This window comes from Sapajus apella, unplaced genomic scaffold (genome assembly GCF_009761245.1).
Source record: "Sapajus apella isolate SASKATOON/1434 unplaced genomic scaffold, GSC_monkey_1.0 scaffold61, whole genome shotgun sequence".
NCBI lineage: Eukaryota > Metazoa > Chordata > Mammalia > Primates > Cebidae > Sapajus > Sapajus apella.
This window is the reverse complement of record NW_022437001.1, coordinates 5,561,620-5,577,021: the sequence shown is the minus strand read 5'-3', so window position 1 is coordinate 5,577,021 and position 15,402 is coordinate 5,561,620. Positions and strand designations below refer to the sequence as shown.

The following is a 15,402-nucleotide window of genomic DNA, read 5'->3' as shown; positions in this document are numbered from 1 at the left end:
ATGGATCACCTAAGTCAGGAGTTTGAGACCAGCCTGGCCAACGTGGTGAATCTCCGTCTCTACTAAAAATACAAAAATTAGCCAGGTGTGGTGGTGGGTGCCTGTAATCCCAGCTATTCAGGAGGCTGAGGCAGGAGAAATGCTTGAACCCATAAGGGTTGCAGTGAGCTGAGATTGTGCCACTGCAGTCCAGCCTGGGTGACAAGAGTGAGACTCCGTCTCAGAAAAAAAAAAAAGAAAAAGAAAAAAGAACCCACAGTGTTGGCCTTACCCCCTTCCATAATCCGCTAATGGAGCAGACCAGCATGCTAACGTTCAAAGTACCAAGGGACCTTGACGAGTAGAGCAGTTCCCACTGTAGCCAGGTCAGTTCACAGGTCAGTTCCCAGCTGACTGTAACCAGTAGAGAGCCATTCCATTTCTGAAAAAGGTCTTTTCTCTCTCATTTTTAAGAAAGCTGTTACTGAAGGTTCCCTTTCAATTGGGAAGTTGGAGGACGTTAGTTGACTCAACAGCACCAGATATGAAAGTATTTCTTCTCCCCCCATCTCTGATCCAAAGAGGCGGATGACAAGAAGCTTTGCGCTTGGAGTCCTGGTCTTCACTTTGGAATGGAAATGGTGGCATTTCATAGGTCTATCAATATTCAGCCACATACTCACTCCAAACTATAAGAAGCAGGAAAAAACTGCAAATTGTTTATAATTAAGTCTAGTCAGAGCTGACAGTTACATGGCATGCCTCTAGCCTTGAAACACTGATATCTTTTCTCATTTAATCAGAGTTAGTCAAGTCCTATAAGCAAAGTTACGTGTCCTGCCATTTCTTGGCTTTGAAACCTTGACCTAAACACGTAACTTCTTCAAGACTCTGGTTTCCTTATACGTAAAATGGAGATATTGCTCCTGCCTTCCTAGAGTCAGAAAGCTCAAGGCAGATAACAGATACATATATAATAAGTTACTATGTATAAATACTATTTTTATTTCAGATTTGGTGAGGAAATGTCTGGGGAAGGCAAAAGTGTGCAATACTTGAACTTTATATTTACCCTTTCTATATAACTTGAATAAATACACTTTCTATATAACTTGAATAAATCTTATTTTATCCTCGTATTGGCCAAACCTAAGCTTTACAGATTTCCCGAGATAATTATCAAAATTCCTAAAAGTGGTTAATGCCAACCTTGAATAGACTCAGAAAAAGGACTCAATTTTTTTAACTTTTTTTATTATTATTATTTGAGACAGGGTATCACTCTGCTACTCAGAATGGAGTACCATGACTCGATCATAGCTCACTGCAGCCTTAATCTCCTGGGCTCAAGCGATTCTCCCACCTCAGCCTGCCAAGTAGCTGGGACTATGAGCATCTAATCTTTTTTATTTTTTGTAAAGACAGAGTCTCACTAAGTTGCCCAGTTACTCCTGGGCTCAAGCGATCCTCATGCTTTGGCCTCCTAAAGTGCTATGATTATAGGCATGAGCCACCACACCCAGCCAGGACTCAATTTTTTTAAGGTTAAATTATGACCTGGGTATACATCACAGACACATACACACACCATTGCATAAATCAGATTATGTCTTCATTTGAAGATTCATAAAAGCCTACAGAAAAGGAAACATATAAAATATTGAAATAGGAGGGGTTATTTTAAATTATTTTTGATTATTTAATTACCCCAACCTCCCTCATTTTCTCAATGGCTTTTCTTTAAGGATTAAAGGTCTCCTAAATTTCCTGGACAGGAAGGACCACTAGCTCTCTGCAAGTGACTTAAAAATAAATAAATAAATAAATAACCACAGCAGATGGTCTTTGAAAATGTCTAACCATCCTCCTGAGTCTTTTGCTTCATCTTAACTCTGGAGGCTTCTTTAAAATATTTTAGGTACAAATAAAGCATGAGGATGACAGACAGGATGGTTTAGTGGTTAACGACTCTGGTTCAGGGTTGGACTGACCTGCCTTAGAATCAAAGCACTGTCACCTACCACCTGTGGCCTTGACAAGCTGCTTCACCTTCCTGGGCCTCTGTTTCCTTTTCTTCAAAATGGAACCATGGGTTTACGTCACAGGACCATTGTATGGATTACAGGGCATCATGCACATATAGTATTGAACACAGTGACTGGCATATAATAAATGTAACTATATAGGATGGTTAAAAGATAGTATGGGGCAGATGTCCCTTGGAAAACCAAATACTATAACTAGCCTGGGAGAGTTCATTATTCCCATTTCATTCATTGACAAATACCATACTGTGATAATTTCTGAGAAATGAAAAAGCAAAAAAAAAAACTCCTGTAGAAAATGTAGATTTTATATATTAAACATCAAGGTTCCCAAAACAAATATTTTGTTTTTATCAATTCTTTCATTTTTAGTTGAAATTAAAATTGTTAGATGCATTAATGGTGTTAACCAGAGTTCTGATTAACATCTCGTAGCACTTTAGATGGCTACCCGTGCTGCACTTTATTCCTGTGTTCATTGTTTATCATATGTAAGACAGCACACATTTTAGAAGATTCAATTTTTAAATTTGGTAATTTTATTTTATGCCTCAATACTCTGTCCCCTTTACTCAGCATATAATGCCTTTTCACTTACATTAAAAAATATGTTTGTATCTCAACTCTTGAAGATTTTTGTAATTCAGGCTCTTATCAGCCTGAATGTAGAGAAAGAAGTAACTACTACTTGAAGGGAAAATTGACATAGTCTCATCCATATTATGATGTAGATATAAGTACAGCTATGGAGATAGATGAGTGAGAGAGAGAAAGAGAGATAGGGAGATGGAGACAGAGCTAGAGATGGATAGAGACAGAGATAGAGATAGAAATAGAGATAGAGATAGAGAGATGGAGACGGAGATGGAAACGGAGACAGATGATGGAGATGATGGAGATGGAGATGATGGAGGTGATGGAGATGATGGAGATGGAGGTGGAGGTGATGGAGATTGAGATGATGGAGATGGAGATGGGATGATGGAGGTAATGGAGGTGATGGAGATGATGGAGATGGAGGTGATGGAGATGATGGAGATGGAGATGGAGACTTACATAGAGGAGATAGATCTTGCCCTAATAGAGCTTTGGTTTTTTTCTGATTATGCTCTGCCATAGGGTAACCTACTATACATGTATCTTACCTAATCACCAAATGTATCCTGCATTTTAATTGAATCAATAAATAATCCTTGACTATGATCTTTTTGGCAACCAGATTTTATAAAAAAATTATTTTTCCTTTTCTTTCAGGTGAAAAAAAAAGTGAAGGTGTAAAAGCAGCACAAGTACAATAAGAGATATTTCCTCAAATCTGCCTCAAGATGGAAACCCTTTGCCTCAGGGCATCCTTTTGGCTGGCACTGGTTGGATGTGTAATCAGTGATAATCCCGAGAGATACAGCGCAAATCTAAGCAATCATGTGGATGATTTCACCACTTTTCGTGGCACAGCACTCAGCTTCCTGGTTACCACTCATCAACCCACTAATTTGGTCCTACCCAGCAATGGCTCAATGCACAACTATTGCCCACAGCAGACTAAAATTACTTCAGCTTTCAAATACATTAACACTGTGATATCTTGTACTATTTTCATCGTGGGAATGGTGGGGAATGCAACTCTGCTCAGGATCATTTACCAGAACAAATGTATGAGGAATGGCCCCAACGCGCTGATAGCCAGCCTTGCCCTTGGAGACCTTATCTATGTGGTCATTGATCTCCCTATCAATGTATTTAAGGTAGGAAGTAACCACAAATGTATTTTCAGGTTTAAATCCATGGTCTGATTCCACATGGAGAGTTGCTGCAGACTTTTCTGACTTTTGGAATTTTATCTGTGTTTTTACTGAGAGCTATTTCTGCTATCTTCAAACTACTAGTTTTAAGATTTTAAAATTTTATTATCTGTCTTATGTTACACTCAGTTTCCACCTTAATTGTAACAAAATAATATTTCAGAGATGAAGTTCAAAATCATGGAGTTTCATGACTTGGATTCTCATGCCAGCCCTGAGCTTGCTGGTTGGGCAGGCAGTCTTGACAAGATCCCTGGATTTTTATGAAATGTGATTTCCAGGGTAAGAGCTACTGAACCCAGAAAATACTTGAAATAAACATATCCTTAGGTTTAGTTACCTGTTGAATATGATGCTGTTCTGAAGCCAGATATCTATAGTTCAGCCAGAAATGAATGGTAATGATTTTATTTAGACTATCTAGATTAATGATTAAAGAAAAGGGCATCCTGGCTTTTCTCGGTGATTTTTGTGACTTAGAGATAATGGGGTCCACATGATAGCAGGCCGGTGTTGACCTTGCTGAGCAGTATTACTAACTAAAACCATTTAAAACTGGCCTGCTTTCCTCAGTCTTCTTCATTTCTTCAGTCTGCATTTATCGAGCACCCACTGTGTGCCCACCCCTAAGCTCAGCAGTAAGGAGCCAAAGACAAACACAACAAAGTCAGTGCTCAGTGAGAGAGGAAGATAACTAACCAGTCTGTGATCACCTTGTTTGCAGACTATATTAGGCCATTTTTACATTGCTAGTTTAAAAAAAAAAAAAAAAAAGCTGGATAATTTATAAGAAAAAGAGATTTGATGATTGGCTCACGGTTCTGCAGGGGGCACATGCATGGCTCCAGCATCTGCTTCTGGTGAGGGCCTCAGGAAGCTTCCAATCATGGCAGAAGGGGAAGGAGTGCAGGCACATAACATGACAAGAGCAGGAGCAAGAGAGAAAGGGGCAAGGCACCACACTTTCAAACAACCAGATATCTCAAAAATCACTCACTAACGCAAGGACAGCACCAAGCCATTCATGAGAGATCTGTGACCCCCATGACCCAGACACCTCCCACCAGTTCCTACCTCCACCATGGGGGATTACATTTCAACATGGGATTTGGAGGGGACAAACATCCAAACTATCAGAGACTACTTAGTCCCAAAACAAACTAAAGCCAAAGGAATTAGATATTCCATATTTGGTCTACTTGTTGTGAGGGAAAAATTGCTGCAAGAATTCAAATGTACTAAAATTCAAATGAAATGGCCTGATCTATGCCAGATTTTATGAAATGTGTTTATGCTAAACCCAGGAAAAGTATTTTCCCCAGTCTTGTTTTTTTCTTCTATGTATTATGCATAGAAAGCAACTATTCTAAGAGGTAATATTCTGAAATATTACTATAAATGGCAAGTTTTGTCAATTGAAGATATAACACATTTTAAGTAAAACAGTAATCTCTTAGTTTCCAATAAGTACACTTAAGCGATGGTTAAATTATATTACCCTAGCAGAAAAATCGGTGGAATGACAATATAGATGAAAACAACGGTTACAATTTTGACATTACAAATAAATCTTCCCAAAGTTACACCAATATACTGTTTCCAACATTGGAGAGATTAGAGAACAAATAATCAAAAAATGATCATCTCTTTCCACAGGATAGCATAAATACATGTGTTTTCTATTAGAGCTTAAAATAGGAGTTTAGAACCAAACTATGATTCAAAATTGAAAATGCATAATTGATTTAAAATGTTTAGCATATGCTACATAACTTTAATTTTTTTTTAAAGTTTTCTTTTTATGAAATACTACGTGCACACAACCACTTGACTTTCTCCTGACGTTTCTCTCTAATGATAAATTGGAAAATTCAAATTTTAACTCTTCAGCCATCACAGTGTATAGTAACAAACATTGATTATTCATGCTTATCAACTAGTGAACCAACCCATCATGGCTCAAGAAAATGATTAACCATCTCTGAATTAATAACTCCCTGCTGCTGTTCACCCTGAAGCGCACTATGTAGATTAAGCAGCTTCTTAGCAAATCAATACCCACAACTGCTGGGAAGGATACCTGCTTATCTCTTTGAGGTGCTACTGCCAATCACCAGACTAAACTTCATTTCTATTCCATGGCAACGTTTTAAGTCAGATCATCTGGAATGTCTCCAAATTTGGTAAAAATACAAATAAAACTTTTACATTCACCTAGCAATGAATAAAAATTAACACATTCTTATTTGAACATATGGTTCTCCCCTCCTGGGAATCCAATACTTTGTATACCTTACTGTAGTTCTAAATAATGTGGACCGTTTGGTATTTTTACATCATGGGAGTAATTTGTATAATTCCTATTTTTCTAAAACTTGTGTAATGAGTCATTTAACCATCATTAATTTTAGAAAGTAAACCTTTTGGGCTAAAAAAAAAAATACTCTAGTTATTTCCATCTTTTTCCAGAGAAAAAGACAAAAAAGCATTGGAGTGTGCTAAACACCCTCACAATATTTAGGAGCGATCTCCACATCTTCCTGTCATCCTCTTCTGTAGGTCAGGAGACCATACATGTTGCTATTCTTCTGACTTCTAACTAGGATAGTCAAGAGATCCTTCCAAGCAATGTGAGTTACAGGCCCCCATCCCTTTTCCCCATAGCTGCCTCCCATAGTAAAATTTTGGTGCTTTGGAGTCTCTCACATACCAAACCTGTAGATTCCTCTAACCATGTCAAGTTCACTACTTCTATATTGCAGGGCAAGGTAGCAGCTTTCTATCTCACTTTAACATTACATTTATATAGCTATGAAAATAATGCATACAATTGGAGAATATTCAATTAAAGCAATGCATGAACCTTCTTTATTTCCCTCAGTATTAGGAGGATTAGGTTGAAAGAAGAATAAATGGTTCAAAGTATCGAATATGCTCAATACTTTCAACCATTTACCGAAGTTGAAAATATCGAAGAAAGATGAGTTTTGAACCACACATATTTTTGTGTTTACCAATTATATTAATTGCTTTTATTTTTTAATGTGTATAAATTTTGGGGGTGCAAGTGTAGTTTTGTTACATGCATATATTGCATAGTGGGGAAGTCAAGGCTTTTAGGGTATCCATCACCAGAATAACATACGTTGTACCCACTAAGAAATTTCTCATCATCCACTCTCTCAGTTGCTGTTCTGCTTAGTTCTAAGGTGTCTCCAGACAGAAAACATTGCTTTGAATCATATCAGAGTTAGCATAAGTGGAAGTAGACTATTTAAAGATTGTATTAATATCTGAGGCAAGCTAGAATTGCTGATTAGATTGTAATAATGTTATAAGAAAAAGAAGGTATGATATTCTTCCTATTTACGTTTTATTCCCTTTCTCTCACTTTGAAAAAGATTGTACTTAAAGGTTTCATAGATCAATGTGATATAAAACACAACTGAAAAGTTATGCAACAGCTGTCAAACAGCTGGGCTGTTTCTGATGTCAGTAACCCGTGTAGATGGTGCTTGGTGGCTCTGGATGGCCTGTGGCACGGAAGGTGGGGTGGGGTCATTCCACACCTGAATTGTCAGAAATTTCTTAATTTCTTAATTGATCTCCATATCTTCAGAGCTTCTTCCCCACAACAAATCCTGGATTTTGCTTCCATCTGTCAAGTGCTACTGCTTCTACAAAAGCACCCAGGAGCTCCCATCTGTCCCCCTCATCCCCCATGTTTAGCAGTCAAGGCCCTCCACACTCTAGTCATAGTTTACTTCCTTCCTACTAATTCCCAACATGCATGGCTCAGCTCTGTCAAAATGCTATCACTACCCTAAAGGAACATTCTTTGCCCTACATAGCATTCTCAGAGAGACAGAATATAGTCACCAAATTGCTGCTGCTGAAGCACTTAGAAATCCTAGTTTGAAAAATGAGTTAGGCCTAGAATTATATATGTTACATCAAACAACCCAAAAGATGAAAAGAAGCTCCTCTAGTCCTTGTTACACACACACTCACTCACACACACACACACACACACACAAAACCTGATGATAAAAGAAAGTCAGCAATCTAAGAAAGTAAAATGCAAAACAGAAGGAATCAAGGCAAGCCAATGACTGCCAATTGCCTTCTTGGTTTTCAAACACAATGGCCTTGCAAATGGTAGTGTGTGAAGAAAAGCTATTTCTAAGATTATCAAGGGATACGTCTGATTTTCAGTTGTTCAAAAAAAAGACAATATTACTAATTGCAGAAGATTGACAAAAGCAGGAAGGAGAAAGAGAAAGGAGTTGCAGACTTTTTCATATACCCAAGCTTATAACCCATACTGCTGATGGATTCAATTTGTCAAGAAATTACATTATCTGATATCTTAAATTTTCAAGAACAAAAACTTGTCCAAGTAAATTAATCTGTATATAGGACATTTACATTTGTTAGAATGGCAAAATAGTTAAAACATTGTTTCCATGTAGGGGACCAAAAATAACCCCTAATTACTAGATGACATAATTGATGAGAAGTATAGAATTTAATAATTTTATTATTTAATGACTCATGAGATTACATGTATACCACAGAGGTTGTCTATAGGGAGATGGGTTATAATTTTGAATAGAGTGGAAGCCCTAAAAGTGATATTTGTGCATGAGCCAAGACTTGGCACCATGTAGCTTCAGGAAAACAGCCCTGCCCTATGTACACCCAGATACATCCATATTTCACTGAACCTCTCCTCTTACACAGAAACAAGAATGTGGGGAAATGTGTGTATGAGAGAGATGGAGTAAAGACGATTCGAATGGTGGCCATGAAAAGAAGCAAGAGGTAGAGTCCAATAGCTTACCACAGATGCTTTTGACATGCACAGCAGGGAGTTGACACTATCGATAATACGCCACGTAAATCATGTCTCCACTTAGCACGTGGCACAAAGCAGATCTGTGAGAACAACAGTGACAGAATCCAGTAACTCTGTTGATTACTAATTCTGTCTACCCTAAGCAACCACCCCTTATTGAGGATAACAATGAAAAATAAACAAATCCTATTTATGCATCAAATTACCAGGAATATTTTGCAATGAAAAGTCAAGACTCTCAATATGTTCCTCTGGCAGAGGATCTGAACAATGTGGAAACCAGAGACATCCACAGAGAGCCAGTTATCTCAATGTTCACACAGCTTTTGATATCTTGTGCAACTGGGATCCATCCTTCTGGGGCAGCTTTAACAAAAGTAGCTTCTTGACACATCAAGTCACCACAGCAATTTGTGTCTTAAAAATAAATTGTCACAACTTACAGATTAGATATCTCAAGCATAGTAGATGTTCAGTAATGCTTGTTGTTACGATTTGATTCAACAAGGGCTTTTACTCTTCAATTAACTTCAAATCAGATTAATCTGAGATATTCAAATTAAAATGATGATGATGGTGGGGGTGGTGGGGGTGGTGATGATGATGATGATGATGATGGTCAAAGGGATTCTTCATTTATAGACAAGACAGAAGACATTAGCTGTGGTTTGCATGTGTTATTCCCCAACTTAGTCAAATTACCTACCAAATTCTGTATGTGATGAGCCTATTTCCCTTTTACTGCATCATCAAGAAAATAAAAACACACTTTTCTCATGTACTCCAAGAATCATGCTGTAAGCATAAAATTAGCTAGAGAACCTGCATTCTCTAAATTTTAAGAGAGAAAATGTGTCCCTTGACCAAGATCTCTGTTATTCACTGGTACATTGTATTCCAGCTAGATATTTTCCCATAGGGTAGCTCTGATGCTGCCTCCTCTGTAAGCACCTCTCTCTCCTCCAGCTAACCTGGCCTATCTGAGTCCTTCTACCTGGGATATGGTCCTTCTACCTGGAATATTTTTTCCTCAGGCTTTCTCTGGCTTATTCCACTTTATTCCTTGAATCTCAGCGTAAGCATCTCTTTCACAAATATCCATGATCCAAACTGGGTTAGTGCCACTCCCAAGACCCCCTTTATTAACCCCGAACAAGCACTTAACCTACACTGTATTGTATTTGCCATCTTCTTGGACTGTCTGCAAGTTCTTTGAGGCATGCTATCATCATTCTCATTTATTACTGTATCTCCTGTGCCCAGCTTTAAAAATATTTGATAAATGAGTAAAAAAAGAAAATGGACTGTAGTTGCCTCTGTTAGAATGTTTTTCTCCCATGCAATTCCAGATCTAAAAGCAGACCTGCTTATTGAGTTTATTGAATTTCTACCTTTTTTTCTGAAAATCAGAATGTCTCATGGTCCATAAATCTGCAAGAAGCTTGTGGGAAGCAGAGCAGCACATAACAGCAAGATGGTTTTTCACTTCCCTTTGTCTCTAGGGGTCAAGAGTTCTTGTCTCGTGGTTCAGGCATTGTGTTAACTATTTCCGTGCAATATTCATTCTTTAAGCACAGTTGTAACTGTAGTTTTGATTGAAATAGTAACCTATAAGTGATCTGGAATATGAAAACAAGCATTCATATCACAGATTTTTTTTTTTTTTTTTACTCTTGAGAGAATAGGAAATAGGTTGATTTCTCTGGCATTAGTAAGATATAGGTACATTGCAAAAAATTATGCTAACTAGCTAGCTTAAGAATAGATGTACATATAAAATGACAGGGTGATAAATTTATTAGCCAATTTGCTATTTGTTATAAGGAAGTTGCTGTCTGGAAAGGCTTCAGAACCCTCTCCAGCTCTACCTCCCCTTCTGACTTTTCATTTCCTGTGTCTGGGAACCTCATTGCCTTCTCTCATGGTCATGTTAAGTAATTATTCTCATGTGAGGTTACTCTGCTAACCCTCGGCATTTGGCTCACAGCACAGTTATTCCCGCGTCAGTAATGGAGGATGGAAACCGTCCATCACTGTAAGACTGTTCCCATGGCTGAGGAGGGAGAGATGGTTTCAGTCCCGTTCTTGTTAGTAAAGTGTTGAGATTAAATAGATTCATGGCTGTTGATATTCCCCCACAAGGAGTTCATTTAGCTCACTGGAAGAGTTTGCTATATTCTAAACTTAACATAAAATAACGATGGAGGAAAGTTTTAGGTTTAAGAAAGGAATTTTCACATGATACATTGTGTGTGCCTTTGTGTGCTTGTGTGCATGTGTGTGTGTGTGTAAATGTTGCTCTGATTTAAGCATTCTGATCAATAAAAGCAGTTTGGGCCATTTTATCCTGAAGGATTTCTATAGGGTAGTCTTGTGAGTTGCTTATTATACAAAGTGTGTGCAGTTAGTACAGAGTGTGCAAAGTAAAATGAAGGGGGCTGGGGAATCAAGTTTGTTGTCTCTGAAGTTGATTTTGAGACTGGAGTGGTTAAATAAACAATATTCTAAGAATTCCATCAAAATAAATTTGATATACTGCCAGAAATTCTACAACTGCCTTCTGGATCAACCACATTCTCTTGGGAGTCAGAACTACTGCTTTCTATAGCTACAATTTTATTTTTAACTAGGTCTAGTTTTTGTTGGAAAAACTGTCCTAAGATTAAAAGTTAATAGTTGAAATTAAATTTAATAATAAAGCTGAATGTATCATTTGGCATTAATTTTTGGTAGCCTTGGATTTAAATTTGAACATCAAATATTATACAAAACTGCATGCTCTGAATCATCTATTTAAATTTGGTGTGTTTTTGCAGAAGAGCAATCTGGAAAAAATAAATTAAATAAATGTGGAAGGTTTGAAGCCCTCAATGTTCTTGAGCTCAGGAACCTAAAATCAAATGTGGCCTCAGAAAGACTTAATATTATTTTTGGATTTGCACATTTAGAGGTCACTTCTCAGAACTTAAACACCTCTAAGAGTTTTACTGACATTCTAACTTTTAAAACTACTTCCTTGGAGACTAGTACCAAGAAAGGAAGCAAGTCAAATCTTGCATCTCATACTTGCCCTAAACATGAGACTCCTGTTATTTTAGATCAAATTTATATTAGAAGGCAATAGAGATGGCAACTCATTCACCACTTGTTTACTCAGTGTTATTAGGTCTTTCTTCTCCAACTGCTCTTCATTTATTCAATAAAGACATTGGGTAAATAGCAGCAAACAAAACAGATATCTTTGCCCTCGTGGATTCTGGTAGAAGAGCAAGACAAAAAGCGAGATAAGTAAATAAATACATAGTCTGTAAGATAAGTGCTAAGGAGATAAGTACAATGGGGAAAGGGAATGGAAAGACGAGAGATGGGATATTGAGTGGGTAACCTCAATACAAGGTGACAGTTGAGTAAAAACTTAAAAGGGATGAAGGAGCAAACCATGCCACTATATAAGGTAAGGGCATTCCAGTTAGAGGAAATAGCAGGTGCAAAGGCCCTGTGGCAGGAATGTGCCTGGAGAGTTAAAGGAAGAGCAAGGAGGCCTTGGTGGTTGAGTGGGAGAGAGAGAGAGTAATGGCAAGTGAGATCACAAGGGTATGAGGGTGGAGCAAGAGCAGGGGAGAGGTAGAACACCTAGGCCCTGATGGTATGTTGACTATATCATCTGTTGTACAAACAGGACAATTCTGAGCATGGAGACACTATCATTAATTATGTCAGGACAGTAGGCACAAACCAGGACTGTCCTGGGTAAACAAGGAAAACCTATACACCTTTAAAAAGTTTTTGGCTTCTTTCTCTGAATGAGATAGAAAGTTTTTGGAAGGTTATGTCCGGGCGAGTGACATGATCTGGTTTACATTCTAGCAAGAACATTCTGGCCAGGCACGATGGCTCATGCCTGTAATCCCAACACCTAGGAAGGCAGAGGTGGGAGGATAGCTTGAGCCCAGGAGTTGGCTACTATGTTGAAAAGTATTTCCTAAATCAATGAAGGGAAAGTATTCAATCTTAAAATATGTTACATATACTAATATGGAACATGAGAGTATTACCTAAAGCATAGTGTTTACTCTATGCCAAGCTAAGTCATGTGACCCTCCCAACAAATCTATGACATGCTACTGTTGCCTGAATTTTAAAATGAAAAAAGTAAGGGCAAGAGTGTTGAGTAACTTCCTCAAAGTCACACAGCTAGAAATGGCAGGTCCAGGATTTGGATCCAGCCTGATCCCAGAGGCTGTGGTGTTAGCCAGCCTGCCATTCTATTCTTCCACACACCTCATAAGACAAACCTTATAATTACCAAAATGTCATCCCTAACACAAATAGACTTTCAAAGATTGTTCAAAGAAGAAAACGTTCCCTTTTATCTTCTCCACTAAATCCAACAGCTTCATTAGTTCCTTAAGACAGAAGTAACACATTGTAAAGAAAACGTGTATAATAGAGATTGCACTCCAAAATAGCATCTTTGTTGTAAATCTTACAGATGGCCTTGGGACATCTGGTGAACAGGATTTCTGTAGCCAGTATTCATTGCCATGTCAGTAAGGTCAACTGACAGGAGGAGAACCAGAAAATAAAAAATAAATAAACTGAGAGGATAGATTGAGTTATTTGATGTACTAATTGCCTCGACACATCTGCTCAGAGAAACGCGTTTTGCCGAATGGGTGGCTCATCTAGTTGTCACTTGAAAGGCAAGGCAATTTGTGGACAGGATATAGAAGAATGAATGCCTATGGCTAGCCGATAGTTTCAATTAGGATAGAAACATCAGGCTTTACTGGTAAAGCTAGAGGTTGCATTTCTAGACCTTTCTCCCTGGGTGTTTACAGATGCACAGGAGTTAAAAGGAGGGTGTGGAAGCAAAAGAGATAACATTTGTGGATACATCTAAACTGATCATTAGAAAGAAGCCAGAAATCCTCAATTTTTAAAGATTTGCATATAAAGTATAACTTTTGTGAAATAGTTCCATTAAATCTAATGCATAATGAACTTCATTATTAATTCCTAATTTTAAAAGCAACAAATAAAGAAAACATTACTGAGCATTTTTTCAATGTCAAAAATATTGCTCATCAAAATATGAAAGGTAATGGATGCATGTTTCTTAAGAAAATATTGAATAACACATTACACCTCATCCCACATAAGTTTTACGTCACATAAAGAAATTGCAGAATGTCTGTACAAAAAAAAATCTCTCACCACTGTGAACTTTTAGTTTGAAAAAAGACTTAAAGCTCAGTTTTCACCAAATAGAAATATCTAGAATACAGCAAAGTTTCTCTTTTCAAATGGTGTCATTTAGGTCATAAGTATGGTATTTCACTGCATATTTTCATTGTTTCCACAAATTTTACTGGCCTATAGAAGTTAAATCTATGAAAATTCTGGTTATGTTGTATCATATAAGCATTTTTTAGGCTGGGAGCGGTGGCTCACACCTGTAATCCCAGCACTTTGGGAGGCCAAGGAGGGCAGATCATGAGGTCAGGAGATCGAGACCATCCCAGCCGTGGTGAAACCCCGTCTCTACTAAAATACAAAAAATTAGCCAAGTATGGTGGCGTGCACCTGTAGTCCCAGCTACTCAGGAGGCTGAGGCAGGGGAATCGCTTGAATCCAGGAGACAGAGGTTGCAGTGAGCCGAGATCGCACCACTGCACTCCAGCCTGGCAAAAGGAGCAAGACTCCATCTCAAAAAAAAAAAAAAAAGAGTTTTTTAAACATTTAAACGTGATTGAAATATAGCATACATACAGAATAATGTGCCTGGTTACATATGTGTTCATTCTGTGAAAATTAACAAAGCATCAGAATGAACACATGTGTAACCAGGATCAACAAACAGAGCATTATCAGCACCCAGAAGTCTCCCAGTCACTACGCTAACCCTTAAGCCACTCACTTTCCTGACTTCTAACAGAATGAATTTGTTTGCCTGTTTTTGTGCATGTGGAATCTTATGATGCCTGTATGTATTGTGTCTGGCCTCTCTTACCAAGCATTATGTTTGTGAGAGTCATCCATATTGTTGCATTCACTTGTACTTCATTCGTTCTCATTATTGTATAATACTTCACTGTGTGAATATCACACTTTATCAATTCTACTAAAGACGGGCATTAAATAGTTTCTAGTTTTGAGCTATTCTGAATAGTGCAGCTGTGGACATTCTCCTATGCATCTTTTTTGTGTATATACATGTTGAATATCTATGTACATATATAGATATAGAAACCTATAGATGTGTATATGATATATGCAATATTTACTTATCAACATATATAGCCACATACTAAATATATACTTCTCATATAATTTTTCCTGATCATAACCCTTTTATATTTTACTATTCAGTAATGTTGGACAGTTAACCTAGGGTATGGTACAGAATTAAGAACTAGGTAGAAGAGTTCTTTTTATTCTTTTTTTAGAGATGGGGTTTTGCTTCATTGCCCAGGCTGGTTTCAAACTCCTGGCTTCAAGTAATCCTCTCATCTCAGCCTCTCAAATGACTGGAATTACAGGCATCAGCCACTATGCCCAGCCAAGAATTTTTTTTTAATTCTAAAAGTTTAAAGACCTGGCCGGACACAGTGGCTCAAGCCTGTAATCCCAGCACTTTGGGAGGCCGAGGCGGGTGGATCACGAGGTCAAGAGATCGAGACCATCCTGGTCAATACGGTGAAACCCCGTCTCTACT

At 37.8% G+C, this 15,402-nt stretch overlaps 1 protein-coding gene across 3 annotated transcripts in view; it reads left to right on the top strand.

Annotated features, from left to right (window-relative positions):
* The window catches only part of EDNRA (endothelin receptor type A), a 62,001-nt gene that overhangs the window by 2,345 nt on the left and 44,254 nt on the right, over positions 1 to 15,402 (top strand). For 2 of the 3 annotated variants that reach the window (XM_032246440.1, XM_032246438.1), the window contains exon 2: positions 3,279 to 3,769. In XM_032246440.1, the coding sequence (XP_032102331.1) occupies positions 3,350 to 3,769 (420 nt within the window). In that variant the 5' untranslated portion in view covers positions 3,279 to 3,349. The remainder of the gene's footprint in view (positions 1 to 3,278; positions 3,770 to 15,402) is intronic. The other variant, XM_032246439.1, reaches the window with a different exon arrangement.